The 14,859-nt window shown below is 37.0% G+C and overlaps 1 protein-coding gene across 1 annotated transcript; it reads left to right on the forward strand.

Moving 5' to 3' along the window:
- The first annotated feature begins 689 nt into the window (after nucleotides 1-689).
- On the forward strand, nucleotides 690-5,346 carry LOC120722823. Its single transcript, XM_040013960.1, has 5 exons — nucleotides 690-1,074; nucleotides 3,523-3,855; nucleotides 3,941-4,051; nucleotides 4,129-4,163; nucleotides 4,490-5,346. Exons 1-5 carry the CDS (start codon nucleotides 690-692, stop codon nucleotides 4,607-4,609), a joined length of 984 nt encoding a protein of 327 aa, XP_039869894.1. The 3' UTR covers nucleotides 4,610-5,346.
- The last annotated feature ends 9,513 nt before the right edge of the window (nucleotides 5,347-14,859 follow it).

Below are 14,859 nucleotides of genomic sequence, written 5' to 3' on the forward strand. Positions count from 1 at the left end.
CCTATGGACCACAAGACAAATATTTTTATAAGTCATAGCCAGCATATACATCTATCACTTAGAAATTGAAAGTTAGTTGAATAATTAAATAAACTATCGCTATTAAATCCAATAAACGTATTGGAGTGTGTTTGTGCTTGTATTAGATTGAAGATTGTGACACGAAATGAGGACCCCAGCTGAGACAAGACAGGGATACATCTTTAAATACATAGTGAGATTGAAAAGATGGAAAAATATACACGTTCCAATCATTTGCTGGTAATTTTACCAAGTTAGTTTAACTAGAACCATTTGTAGGTTCTACGTTACACAACACATTTTACAAATATTATTAAGTCTTATGCATCACATTCTATACAACTGAGGTGGATGTTAATTTGCCTTTGAGTGATTTGCCTCTTAACATAACAATTAAAGTGATTTTAAAAGTTTGTATTTTGTTTGGCACAGGACATGGTATAGATGATGCCCGCATTACCCGGGCTATTTCTCTGTGTAAGAAAGTCATCAGCAGCTTCTCCTACAGCTGGAGGAAGAGAAGAGAGCTGGCTGAAGTGCAAATACAGCTGGGTCTTCCAAGTCACCAGCTAATCACAGAGGCAACAACTCACTGGGGATCAAGGCTTCTCATGATAGAGAGGGTTCTGGAGCAGGGAAGAGCACTTTCTAAAGTCCTCTATGTCAACATGAAAACCAGACCTCTGGTCCCTACTTGGCAGGACATAGAGGTCCTGGAAGCAGTTCAGAAAGCTCTCAAACGCTGTCAGGACTTCACTGATGCACTTTCAGGAGAGAAGTATGTGACCCTGTCCTATGTCAGACCTGTGCTACACCTGTTTAACACTAGTCTCCTGGCACCTGGAGAGGAGGATAGTGAGCTGTGTAAATCCATCAAGACCCACATTGTGGATTACCTCAACAATAAATATGCAGATCCATCTACCAGTGACCTGTTGGACATTGCTTCTTTTGTGGATCCACGGTTCAGGGCGAAATACATCGGAAGTGAGAAAATTAATGCACTAAAACATAAACTCATCTTGGAGGCAGAGTGTCTGCTCAGCTATCAGGGTACGTGTTTGTCTGAGCTGCCTGATCCAGCCATGCCTGCCTGCAGACCATGAAGAAGCAGCAGTAGGACACACAGCTAAAAAAAAAAAAAGAGATCACTGGCAAGCTTCTTCCAGCAGAGCACAGCCACCAACACTGGTTTCACAAAGAGGGGGGCAATTGAAAATGAATTTTCTAGCTACCTGTTGTCAGTTTGTGTAGATAGTGGTGCTGACCCTCTCAAATGGTGGCAGGAACATGAAGTTGCCTATCCAGCACTGAGCCTCTTGGCCAAGAAATACCTTTGTGTGCCAGCTACCAGCTCCCCTTCTGAAAGGATTTTTAGTTGCAGTGGAAACATTGTAACCTGCCACAGGGCATCCTTGAAGCCTGATACTGTTGACAGATTAGGTTTCCTGGCACAAAATCTGTAAGCTGTACAGTAGTTGGCCTTGCCAATTGTTTGTGTTCTTTCTATATTTTTATTGTTATTGGAGATTTGCACAAAGACCCACTGACCAAAGAATGGATTTTTGTTAATTTCGTTCAATCTGTTTACATGTTTTGTGTTTCTTTGCACAAAGTACCAGTTGATTGTTCAGGAATACACACAAAGAAGCACTTTAGAAAACTTTACTTCAGCGTAAGCACTTTTTAAAGAGCAAGTTGCCATTGTTATCTTTCTATCTGCATCTTTTTAGTTTACATTTTACATTTAGTTTACAATTTTTAGCTTTTTGTTATGCATGAAAAGAAAAAATGGAGCATTATTATTTAATAAATACTGACAATTTATTTTTGACTATTTTTTCATGTACATCAGTTGTATGTTAATAAAAGTGCCTGTGTGACATCTGGGACAAGTACCTTTGACCAAGAACTCTCTTTGTTCTTACTTTATGGGATTAAAAAAATATCGAGATATATATCTTATATCGCCATCCAGCTAAAAAATATCGAGATATGAATTTTGGTGGCCCAGTCCTAATATACACGATGAACATTACAAAGTAGTCATGGATAACTTGATGAACATTGAAAGAAACATCCATCTTCATTCTACGAGGGTCAATTTGTTTTTCCTTATATCTGATGCAGACTTAAAGGATGCATCTGATGACGTTTTATGGGAAGTTTTATGGAAGTCAGCAGCAGTGAGTGAAATGCAAATTACATAACTGTTGTTACTTGAAATGGCTGTAATCATGATGATGCAGCATATTTCAAGGCAAACAATTGTTTCACTTTTTATGCTCAGCAGAGAACATAAATTTGAATAGTTATCTACTTAAACCAGAATGTTGCGACATTTCAGCAGCAGTCCAATGGATAAACCAGCTTTTGCCACAGTTGGCGGAAGCTGGCTGTGTGGTGTGAGAAGGAGGACCCAAGTGCTGACACGCGAAAAACAAAACACATCTAAATCTTATCAGAAGGCGAGCCGTTTATTTAAGGCTGGTTAACATTACAAAACAAAAGGGCAAAAGTGAAACTAAGCAATAACATAAACTGGGAGAACTAAGGCAAAACATAAAAACAACCTGGAACGTGAACATGGAAACCTGGCACAGAAAAACATGAAATGTGAAGACTTGGGATGGTGACAAACAGCCAAAAGCATGTATTCCTTAAAAGGCTGCACATTTCAAGCTATGACACCACCACATCAGCTGAAGTTTCCATGCTAACACGCATTTGAATCTACTAAGCCTTGTGGACATTATTCTCGTAGCTATCATTGACCAGGTTAGATTTCTGCTGGTTTTCGTGAACATGTCATCAACTTGAATGGCACGCGCATTCATACCAGTGTTCATTCACACTGCACAAGTAGCTGTTCTAAATTACTAAGGAAAATACAGACTCTCAGGCTGTCTGGTGCTAAAGATAAATTGCAACCCGATCAAGCATATATAATATAGTACAATTATGAGATCAGTATTTTACTTCATGCCATGTTAGTAGTTACAAAATCACGACAGAACCTCACTAAACAGTGTTTATATCAGGTGAAGACAAAATGTATAAAAAATATGTAAAGTAGACATGTAAGCTTCAGCAAAAAAACTATCTAAATTATATAAAATCTGTCATACAATAATGATAATGATATTCTGCTTTTTGTTTTCAGTTATCAGTTTTCACCATTTGCTAAAAAAGCATTTCCACTGAGCAGCCGCCCATATGAAAGAACAGCCCACCTCTTTACATAGAGACAACTTTTACTGGAGCACAGTTCACTTACAGACATTGTAGTGGTGGTATGCACAATGATGAACTTTACCTTGATGCTACTTTTGCCCTGCATCTTCAGTAAGTACACTTTTGACTTTTTTCTCAGTAAAGTTTCAACCATTCATTCTGTACGATAATCGAGCCAAAAAGAATCGTGTAGACACTTCATGGATGGTGTAATTCGATGTTTGGTTCCTGTTGAATTTCAAATTTAGGATTCCTTGTTTGTTTTAGGTTGGATCTCATCCTCAGTCGCACAGTTTTACACTGTGGAGGTTCAGCCTGGTGAAGAAGTCACAGTGAAGTGCTCCAATTTCAGCAGATTTCACTCCCGCATATTTTGGTTTAAAATGACCAGCAGTCCCAACATCAGTTCCATCTCGTCTATGTTAACTTCTGAAAAGGATTTTTCCTGTGATGGAAAAAAATTTTGCATGTCATCCAACACGTCTGTGGTATTTCTCAAGATCAAACAAGTCAATTCATCTGACTCTGGGCTGTATTTCTGTGGAGAGAAACTCAATGACAAGCTAGTAATTGTAACCGGAACATATTTAAAGGTTCAAGGTAAATAACACTGTTTCTGTCTTTTTATATATGTGTTTAGTTAAAATAGGTAGTATAGTATAATTTTCTATTTTCTATTTTTTAGAATTATCTGATGGATTAACAAATCCGTTAAGTATCATCCTGAGTGGGCTAACTGTTTTCCTTCTGCTGGTCATCATTGTTCTGGTTGTCAAAATCTGGAAATTTCCTACAGGTATCCATATGATTTAATTTAAATAGCAGATACAAAGGTACTGACCTCAGAACTTAAGGATGTATTGTTTCTTTCAGCTCAAGATGATGAAAAAAATCCACAACATAGTGAGGTAATTTATTTTCATATCAAATTATAATTTTGGATTAAGATTTTTAAACAGATAATGAAGTTATCCAGGCTTAGGATAATATTACCTTTCAAATTAAGTCACATACTGTATATTTATTTTGAAATTACAGTTTTTCTGTCACCAGTTTTTATTCCCATTTGCTCAAAAACTGGTGAAAATTCAATTCAAATTGCGAGCAGTGGACATTTATCTAACTCAAACCCTGCCTCTAACCTTAGATGGCTTTGTCCCGTTCTGGTAAATGTTAACACGTTAACATGTAATGCTTTGTTATTATTAGTGACTTTAATCATTTTCTTTAACAGAATGTGACCTCTGATGCCATGAATTATGCAGCTCTGAGTTTCCATCGAAAAGCAAACTACAGAAGGCCTGTACCACCGAGAGAGCAGGATACGAATGTAGTGTATGCTGCTACACGATAGATTGAGCAAGCAGAGAAACAGTAGTGAAACAGTGAAATATATGTGCTTATTGAGTTTGTGGGGTATCTGCATTTGGTGTGTTTGTTACGTGTTTTGTGTGTGTGTGTGGTGGGGGGATGGGGGGTTTATAAATACTAGTGTAAAGTGTGCGCTGTTATTTTAGCTATTAATATTATCAAATTGTCTCTTACATCCACAGTTTGTATTACAGTTTTATCTGAGTAGATGTGCATAAATATTAATTGAAAATAAGTTTTTTCTCCTTCCCAAATTTTGGAGCAGCCTGCTTAAAATGTTGGCCATGTTTAGTATGAACATCCACCACTACAACATTACTACATTATAAATTAAAAACAAATTATTAATCCATTCATGCTGGTTTATCCAAACAAGTTCCAAAGTTGAATGACAGAATAAAAACAAAAGAAAAACAAAAGCTCAAGTCTCAAGAATGAAAAACTTTTTCTGGAGGCACAGTTCCACAAACCATGATGACCTACATTGACATTCTCACAGCACTGATTGTTTTAGTTACTTTTTATGAAGGTAAATATTTTTGATGTGATGTGAGAGCTTGCAGAATAAAAAGTGAGAATGTGTAGAAATAATTTGAACTTGTATTTTTCACGTGTAAACTTTTGTATACACTTGTTTTATATTTACAGTTACAGGAAAAATATGCTGGGCCTTCTTTATCAGGGTGTTGGTGTTGTGGGTCCAGGTGAGATAAGCAGAGATCTGGGTGCCCAGTAACCTGAAGGTGGAGACAGATTACACCCATTCTCCATTTGAGGGGAGTGGACCTCTCTGTGTCTCCTCCAGTCCATGATAGGTTCTTTCGTTTTAAGGATGTTCAGTGTCAGGTTGTTTTCTGAGCACCGGTTGGACAAATTCTCTACCTCGGCCCTGTACGCTGTCTCATCTCCATTGGACATCAGCCCACCACGGTGGTGTCATCAGCATTCTTAAAGATGATGTTGGTTGGATGGATTTGTGTACAGTCCTCCATGGACCGATTTGCTTTGTAAGCAACCTGGTAGGGGTCGAGAGAGAACGGTAGGCAGTCTCTGATTTGCTGGGACACCATCCGCTCAAAAATGTCATGACTACAAACGTGAGGGCTATAGGTCTATAGTCGCTAAGGCTGTCTATTCCAGACTTTTTTAGCACTTTGTTTAATGAGGGAATTAACACAGACACAGAAATCCTTTATTCCTCATTAGGACCAGCAGCAAAAACCAGAGTGAACAATCACTCTAGCTAATGGTAATGGTGCTAGCTAACTACCTATCCAACATAAATTTACTGATCGTTGTGCTGAGCTTACATTAGCATTTCATTTTCATTTCATTTATTTGTTCATTTTCAGGCACAACAAATACCTATATTGAGAACATAAAATGCACAAAACAAAAAACAAACATTACTTAGATAGTTGACAGACATTCTGTCCACATTCCAGCAGTGTCTTCTCACTCGGTTTGTCCTATGGTTGGCAGTAAAATGGGACTGTTAATTCACGCCTGAGCCCTCGCTCTGAACCACAGGACAGTAACTCAGCAACATCAGTACATCACACTGTAAACCATGTTTATTATGCTAAAAGGAAACTGTACTAAGTCCATATGAAAACATGCATAATAAATCCCTGAAACCAACAATTAAAGGCTTTGAGAACATAACTAATAGGCATTAACTTGTAATTTTAAAAAATTAAAACCATGTTGACTACTAAAGCAAACTCTGATTACCACCAGTGGTTTACTGTTTTTGTTATATTGTTTATTGATTATATTGTGTTATTGTAGACAATAGTATGTGTCCAAGAGTGATCCATTTTCTTCAGTCACAGGATATAAACCAGAAACCAGAGGAGTGCTTCTGATAGGTCCAACTCCAGTGTCGGAGCCTGAGGACTTGAAATACACTGTTAAAGAATATGGTAACACATTTAACCCCTAAAAACCGAGGGGGTGAGCTGGGATCCCAGTTTTAAATCTCGGTAAAATGGCAACCAAATAAGCTAGAGCACAAATGTTTTGCATATAAAAGCAGAGAAGTTTTATTTGCATATCATGCATTTAACTTGTCCGAGGCAGCAGTTTCCTTCCACTAATGGGTTTGCAGTGCCTCTTTTCCCACTGTATTATATCCAAACAGAGAGTGTGTTGCAGTCAAGGCATCTTCATTCTCTTCTCCAACTTCTCTGCTCCCAAAGACTGGAACAAAGTCAGGATTAGCTTAAAATAGGTTAGTGATCCAAGTGATTAGATTCTGTGATTATTATTATTTAAATCTGCTTTTCCTTTGATCCTGCTAAATTGCTTTAATAAAATCTTCTGCATTAAAGAAGTCTAAATTGTGGACGTTCCCTTTTTAACCCTTCGTGAAACAGCAAAAGGTAAAAGTCCTCAGTATTAATCCACATTATTATAACTAGCTTTACTTTTATACATCAGCCTTCTAAAAGTAACAGACCCTCTGGGCTTAGTTTTGTATAGCTGGAAATATGGAGGTGAATAAATAAAGGAGCTTAATAAAGGTTAGACCATATGAAATAATTTTTTTATTCATAGTTAATTGTTTGTTTTCTTGTTTGTTCCACATTAACTTTGTCCATTTGTCTGCATCCACATTTTTCAAGATACCAATACCAGCTTGAGCTGATTTATTTTGTTCAAAATCAGGTAACGTTAAAAGTCCACAATGTGAAAATCAGTAAAAAGTTCATATTACCCACAATTTTTTCTGGATATTCTTCTCACCAAAGTTCTCACCAAAATACTAGGCCTGAGGGGACATGAGTACCTAGGTTGGCTTATGCACTTGACCTTGAGTTTCACTGTTAGCGTAGCAGGTCAAAGTTAACCTTGGAAAAAAATGTCATGAAACTTTATCAAGTAATCCGGTCTTTAAGTCTGACGTCATTAGCCATATCTGGACCCAAACTCCGCAGCAGATCCCTAAGTCACACAATCACTGCGGCATAACTGAGAGTTAAAAACTGTCTAAATTCTTGCATCTGTAATAAAATGATCAGTGTGGCTGCTCTACCTGGTGTAACTGTTAAGTTTAACATCCAGGCATCCATGAAAATAGAATTCATGAAATTTAATAGAGTTAGAAGTTAGCAGGAAGTTAGCTTGCTAGTTTCCATCTAAATATAATATAGCATGTTCTGACTGAGGGATTTCTGAAAAAATTAAGACGTACAACTCTGCTATCACTTCCGACATAAATGAAGACAGGAAAGTAAACAGCAGTGACGTTTGTAGGGTTACTGACGTTTGGCTAGCTGGCATGTGCTACGTGATCACTAGCAAAACAGCTATGTTAGCATAATATAAACAGTGAAGCTGCAGGATGAATGCTAACCTTCTTCCACTCCAAAAGTTAATGTGAGGGTCCCCGAAGGTTAGGGACAATAATCCATCCACAATACGAGGTTAGTCATTAATATACTGCTGGGGTGTAGTTACATCGTACGGTTTTACAAAAATGAGATTTAAAATGAATAGCGGTAGTAAAAACCGAGAGAGGCCAACAGTAATCACTGACTGTTTTTAGGGGATTGTTGAGATTAAATAGAACAAGATACAAAGCATTAAAACATGTAAAAAAAAAACACAAAAGCCTTATTAAACACGGAGTAGTTTGGGCCCAGAAACAGGATTCATCACATCATCACTTAAAGAGCGGATATATCATGAAAGGCATGGAAAGTGCTGTACTATGCACTTTCAATCACCATCATGGTGATTTAAAATTCACCAACAGAGCATGTTTAAGTTCAGGTATTTATGTAAATTATTCAATTTTCAAGGTGCACAAGAAGAATATGAGTCTATTTTTATAACAAAACTATCTGTGAGTGTGCATATTGTAATTAGTGTGTGCGTGTATCAAGATGCTGTGTACTGAGATCCATATCATGCATCACATGCATGTTTGTAGATTTGTAAATCTATAAATACATCTGTAAACCTGTAAAAGATTTGTGAACATCTGCTACAATCTACAATATGTATCCAGAATGTGTATGTTATCAGAGGCATGAAAGTGTAAATATATCAGAAAACTTGCAATAATGGATAAAAAGTCTTATAATTATCAGTTACATGTCATCCAGCGAATGACTGGCAGTGACGCCACCTTAAAAATTGAAAGTTATCTCATTACTGTTCTGCTTATATATATATATATATATATATACACACACACACACACACATACACACACACACACACACACACACACATATGAGGAATAAAGAACAAGAGTCTCTTTTAAAAGAAAAATGAAATTATGGAATCTACACCAAAAGGGATGTTTTAGTAAAGTAAGTAAAGTTTTAGGACATACACATACAGATGATTTTACTTAGGATGGATGAATGGTGTATACACGGCCCCTTTTTGCCCTTTTCATTTTTTTTTTTTTTTATTGTAACCTGTAACATTGAATATATATACGAAAGAAAATGGGGGCAGCTTTGTGGGCAAACAACATTTTTTGCGCACCTTCCTACTGTCATTTTCCATCGTCGTGACAACACTGTGTGTCACCCAACTTGAAACCCACAGAAAGGCAAGCATTTAGCTCTGCAATAAAACCCCATGCAACAAATGCTGCAGTGCTTTCCATGCAGCATTTGCTTCAAAAACAGCAGTTTTGAGCACTTCTACAATGGCCTTCATTTTTAGGAGGTTTCACCTCTTGCTATATTCAGAAGCAGACCCCACATCTTTTGCTAATTATTAGCAATTTAAAAAAGGTTTAAAATGCATTTTTATGAACAGGAGAAGAGCAAAGTTACATTTGTTTATTTTGCCTTCACACTGCGCCCCTGTCAGAGGGGTCCACCCCATAATTTGAGAACCACTGCAGCATGCAACAATGCAACGTGTCACAAAGCTTATATCATTTCAGAATGCTCTCGTCAACATATCTTTTTGCTGTCAAATGGTTAGTAAAGTGACTATATCTCAACCTATCACATCTTTTGGGGATGTGATGGAACTGAAGATTTGCTAAATGAAGGTCCTGTCTTCAGTTCTACAGAAATGAAAGTCTCTGAGGAATGTTTTCAGCTGCTTGCTGTGTCTAAACTAAAGCATCTGGTCCAGCTCAATACCATCAAGCTATACTTAATCAAACGGCCTTGAAAAAACGGAATTGAATCTCAAACGATTTCCTCCTTTACCAAACTAATGTACAGTTTTTATCTTTTTTATTTCTTTGTTTTTTGCTTCGGAGAAAAAACAACAACAAAAAAAGGAAAATTGAGAAGTGGTGAAAACACTGGTTACTCATAATACCAGACAGGAAAGGTGCACTTCACGACCCCTGGCTCATTTTGGTACTTGTGGCGCGTAACGTGGGAGTGATTTTAGAGCTGCTGTGTGTCTGAGCAGCGGGGTAAAAATAGGAACCTTCTTCTATACTGAACCTTCCTTAGTGAAGCTCTGTGATTTCATATCAACAGTGATGAGCTTTACTATAAGAACTGCTTTGCTGGTCTGCAGCCTCGGTAAGTAACAGACCTCATTTTATCTCAAAATGTCCGTGATAAAGGTGTGTTTAACCTAATAACCAGCAATAAACCTGAATTTAAAAGCTACCAAAACCTTTGAGGGTATTAGTTTCTGTTTTGGTTTTACTGGATCAAAAATATATTTCTTTGCCATTTGTTTCAGGCTGGATCTCCCGCTCAGAGTCCTCGATTGTGGAAGTCCAGCCTGGAGAAAATGCCACACTGCTTTGCTCCAAACTTTCAAGTTTTCCTACTCGCACAGTCTGGTTCAGACTAGTGAACAGAACCCAGCCTTGTTGCATTAGCATTTACAATTCTATTGAGCCACCATCATTCTGCGACGGAGTTGATCAGGAAAAATTTGAAGTGACATCCAACTTTTCGACGATCTTCCTCAAAATCAAACATGTGGATTTGTCTGACGCTGGGTTTTATTTTTGTGGATATTACACAAACGGACTCCCAGTGATTGTTAATTCAACTGATCTGCAGGTTCAAGGTAAGAATGGTGAGATAAGAAATAACAAAGAGAATGAGATACGCAGCTTTCACCACAGTCAGATTGAAATGTGGTAATGTAAAGAGTTTGGATCACATTTGAAGAATTTTGCCAGTCTTTGCAACAAAACATATCATTCATGACATCAAGTGTAGGCACGTTTCTTCTAGAGGAAGCTGGTGAAACAACAAACCTGACAACCCTGATCCTGAGTGCTGTGACTGTCGTTCTCACTAAGGTCATCATTTGCCTTGTTGTCAAAATGAGGCTTCAGACAGGTACTGTTGGAGGACTTGTTGATATTTATTCCATTTTCTTTCTTCTTTAAAAATTTCTGTATCAACAGCACATCAAAAGCCAGCATACGTTCAATTAAAAAAACAAATAACTAAATTTGTCTGCGCCAAAAATAACTGATCAACCAGATAATCCATTTGTAATATTCAATATTGAATGTAATATTCAGTGGAAGATATATTGTACTGTTTTAGGGTATTGTTGTGAAAAAAAAATCTGGCTCTTCCTTACAGAATCCGAATCGAGTCCCGAGTATTGATTGTCATCGAGCAAAACAGAAGAGGAAACTCGATCTTAATCAAACTGAAATGATTAAGACCATTTTGAAACTCCAGATGTTTTTTGCCCCACAATTCCCAACTTTAACTGTGTTCACAGATGTTAGATGTTACCTAAACATTTTATTTATAGTGTGCGATCTCTGGAATTCCTTGGATTCACCGCTCCATCAAACCTCCGTCCTCATAGAATACATCACGGAAGTTCAAGTTCTCTGAACTGCTTTCACTTCCAGACTTTAAAAGATGTACAAATGACCTTGTGAAATAATTACTGTGAACTTCTTCCTGTTTATGATATGACTGTGTAAACATTAGACAATCTTAGCTATTGCATTGTTTCTTTTTTTAATATGTTTGTCTGAAACAGGTCTATTCTAAATGAGACAAAAAGTCTCAATTGAACTACCTGTATAAATAAAGGTTAAATAAATAATGACTTCTGAAAGTGTTTCTGAGCCACTACAGTGATTTCCATGACAGAATCATGCCCCGAGGGTCTCAGGATGATGGATATCCAATACAGATTTTTGGACTTGTCCCTTCTGCACAGAGAATTTTCCATATTCCCTTAATATTATGTACTGTAGATAATGAGATACTCAAAAATGATTCTTAAAGTATTCAACAATTTATAGAAACAGTTATAGTGATGGGGGGTAGATAGAGAGTGACCGGTGAGACTCTGTCAATCTTCTGCCTCTCTAAGATGCTCGTTTTGTATCCAGTCATGTCACTGATTTGTTGCCAATTAACATAATTAGCTGTGGAATATTTCTCCATGTTTATTTTGGTGCTACTTATTTTTCCAACCTTTTTTACCTTCTCTCAACTTTTTTGACACGTGCTGCTGTAACCAACTTAAAAAGAGCTAAAAGTTTTCATGAAACAATAAAATGTCTCAGTTTAAAAATTTAGATTTTTTTCTGTGTTTTGCTTCTAATAAAATATGGGCTTATGAAATTGCAAATCATTGTAAGCAGTTTTATTTTTTTATTTTATATAGAATCACAACTTTTATGGAACTGAGATTTTGTATTTTATACACTTTCCAAAACACACTGAAAACTAGAGACAAGTAACTTTGTTACAGTTAATTGCTTGTAGGTGTTAATATTTTCATCTACAGCTACAGTTAACTACAGCTGTTGAAATGAGACGTACATTACCAAACATTTGCTTAATACAAGGTTGAGATGAAAAATATCATTGGTGAGCTATTTTTCATGTCTTTCTTTATAAATATGTGGACAGTCGCATCAACGGTACATTGATGAGTATCAGTGAGCAATACTGACAACATCATGATCCACTTGCCGGGTGTCAGTTTGCATCTTTAGAAAAGTCGTGATGTTATTTTGCTGGTTTTCCCATCCACAGAATTTCCCTTCCACGCAAGGGAAAGACTCGCTGACAGTTTCATGCATCATAAAGATCAATCTATTGCATATGTTTTAACATAATATTCTTTCAATGTAGTGCTTTCAGGCTTGTTTAATCACGTCAACTCAGTTATTTAGTGCATGTACTTTATTTACAAAACCTAGACTCCAATGACATGAAAGCACTGAGCATGCCCAATTTCATATTAAGAAGCAGAAGATCTGTAGCAGGTGGAGAAGTAGAGATGATTTTTATACCAGCAGCAGCTTTTGATCTCACCTGTCTCTATTTAATTTTGTCTGCTTTTGTGTTTCAGTGCGGGACATGCAAATCATATGAGTAAGCAGTGAGTCAGAAGTCAGAATTAGAGGGGAGTTTGCAGTAGGGCTGAAATGAGTGTTTGACAGGAAGAGGCAACATGGTGTGGTCGAACACAACTGAAGTGAGGAGAATGAGGACTGTAAGAGCAAAAGTCAAACCTGAAAAGGAAGCAGTAAACACCAGCTGAGAATATTCATGTTATTCACTGCACATTCAAAACCGAATATTTTAATCGCTATCATAAAATCTGTAAATGTTACTGCTAATAAAAGTAAATTTATAGAATTATATATCATCTATCAACATATATGTACTTCATTCATGTTCTGATTCTGTTTTAGATCATTTTTTCTAAGGTCGCTTGTAGACAAATTATTTGAGTTTTGTGGCCAATATTTAACATCCACCATTATACCAGAATCTATGAGAGAGACTATATATGTATATATGATATGTATATAAGCCCCACTTTAATCTTAGAACTCTGACTTAATCTGGCTTGATAATGGATATATAGAAAATGAATAGTTGATTAAAAAACGTACATGGTGAGTGTGCTCTGAGTGCCAGACGACGTAACAATGGAGCTCTTTATAGTCAACAAGGAGCTTCACTGTTAAAAGCTGCTAATTTGTTCAGAGAGTGAGGACTGATTCAGTCAGTTGGAAGAAATCAAGAGCATTTGTGTTTCTGCTTGCTGACAAAACCTAAATTAGGACACATCTTCACTGTAAGTCAACCTCACTCTGTTATTCATACAAACTCACATCACTACCCTCTGCTTCTCAGGGTGACACCTACACACCCTCGAATCAATGTGGTTACTCGTCCACGTGCTGCACACCAAAGCCACACTAGGTGAAGGGTCCACACTAGCATGCACTTGATCCTACTAAGCCTTGCTAACATAATATAATCAAGCATGGTGAAAAAATATGTTTAATTTGTTTTTTAGTGTGGGGCCAATAGTCAGCTTCATGCAGTGTTAGCAGTTACAAAATCAACAGACAACCTCAGCAAGTGCTTGATATCAGATTATTATTTCTGGCATAAAGTAGGGCTGAACCTCTGCAAAGACTTGTGTAACAACTAGTGTATATTTTTATTTTAAAAAATGTTTGACATCTAATGGTGACGACAACAAATGCTGGGTAAAATTATGCAGACCGACAGCTTTTTCATGTATGTAAACTTCTAAAAAAGATATTATCTAGATTATCTGAAATGCTGTCAAAAAATTAGTATATTATTTTGTTCCTAAAGCTGTCAGTTTGTACCATTCTCCTAAAACTGGTGGCACTGTGAGTTTGAGGAACTGTACATATAACAAAGCAGCCCGCCTCTTTACAAAGAGATCACTTTTACTGGAGCGCAGTTCAGTTAGCAACATTGCAGTGGTCATACACACGATGCTGGAAGTTAAGTGGATTGCAGTTTTACTCTACACCTTAAGTAAGTAGACCCATCACTTTTTTCCTCATGAAAGAATTACTTGTTGTTGAGTATTTCAAGAGAACTGACAACAATTCATAGGCATTGTTTGGTTCCTGTGGAATTTGAAGTTTATGAAAACTTGTTGTTTGGTTCAGGTTGGATCTCTTCCATAGTCACAGAGTTTCATGCTGTGGAGTTTCAGGCTGGTGAAGAAGTCACACTGCTCCAACTCCTGGTCACATATTCTGGTTCAAAATGATCAACAGACCTGACACGAGCTGCATCTTGTTTATATGCAGTGCTGATATCAATGCTTCTCTCCTTGTTGGTTTTCAAATTGGCAAATATAACATGATGTCCACTGTGCTGTTTGTTAAGCTCAAACAGCTGGACTCATTTGACTTATTGTATTTCTTTGGTGAATTTAACACTAATGCAACATATTTAACGGGTTACGGTAGAGCTTTTTTTTAAGACATCCCAATAAAATACACATTCATATTTT

This window comes from Simochromis diagramma, unplaced genomic scaffold (genome assembly GCF_900408965.1).
Source record: "Simochromis diagramma unplaced genomic scaffold, fSimDia1.1 OVJJ01000811.1, whole genome shotgun sequence".
NCBI classification, from domain to species: domain Eukaryota; kingdom Metazoa; phylum Chordata; class Actinopteri; order Cichliformes; family Cichlidae; genus Simochromis; species Simochromis diagramma.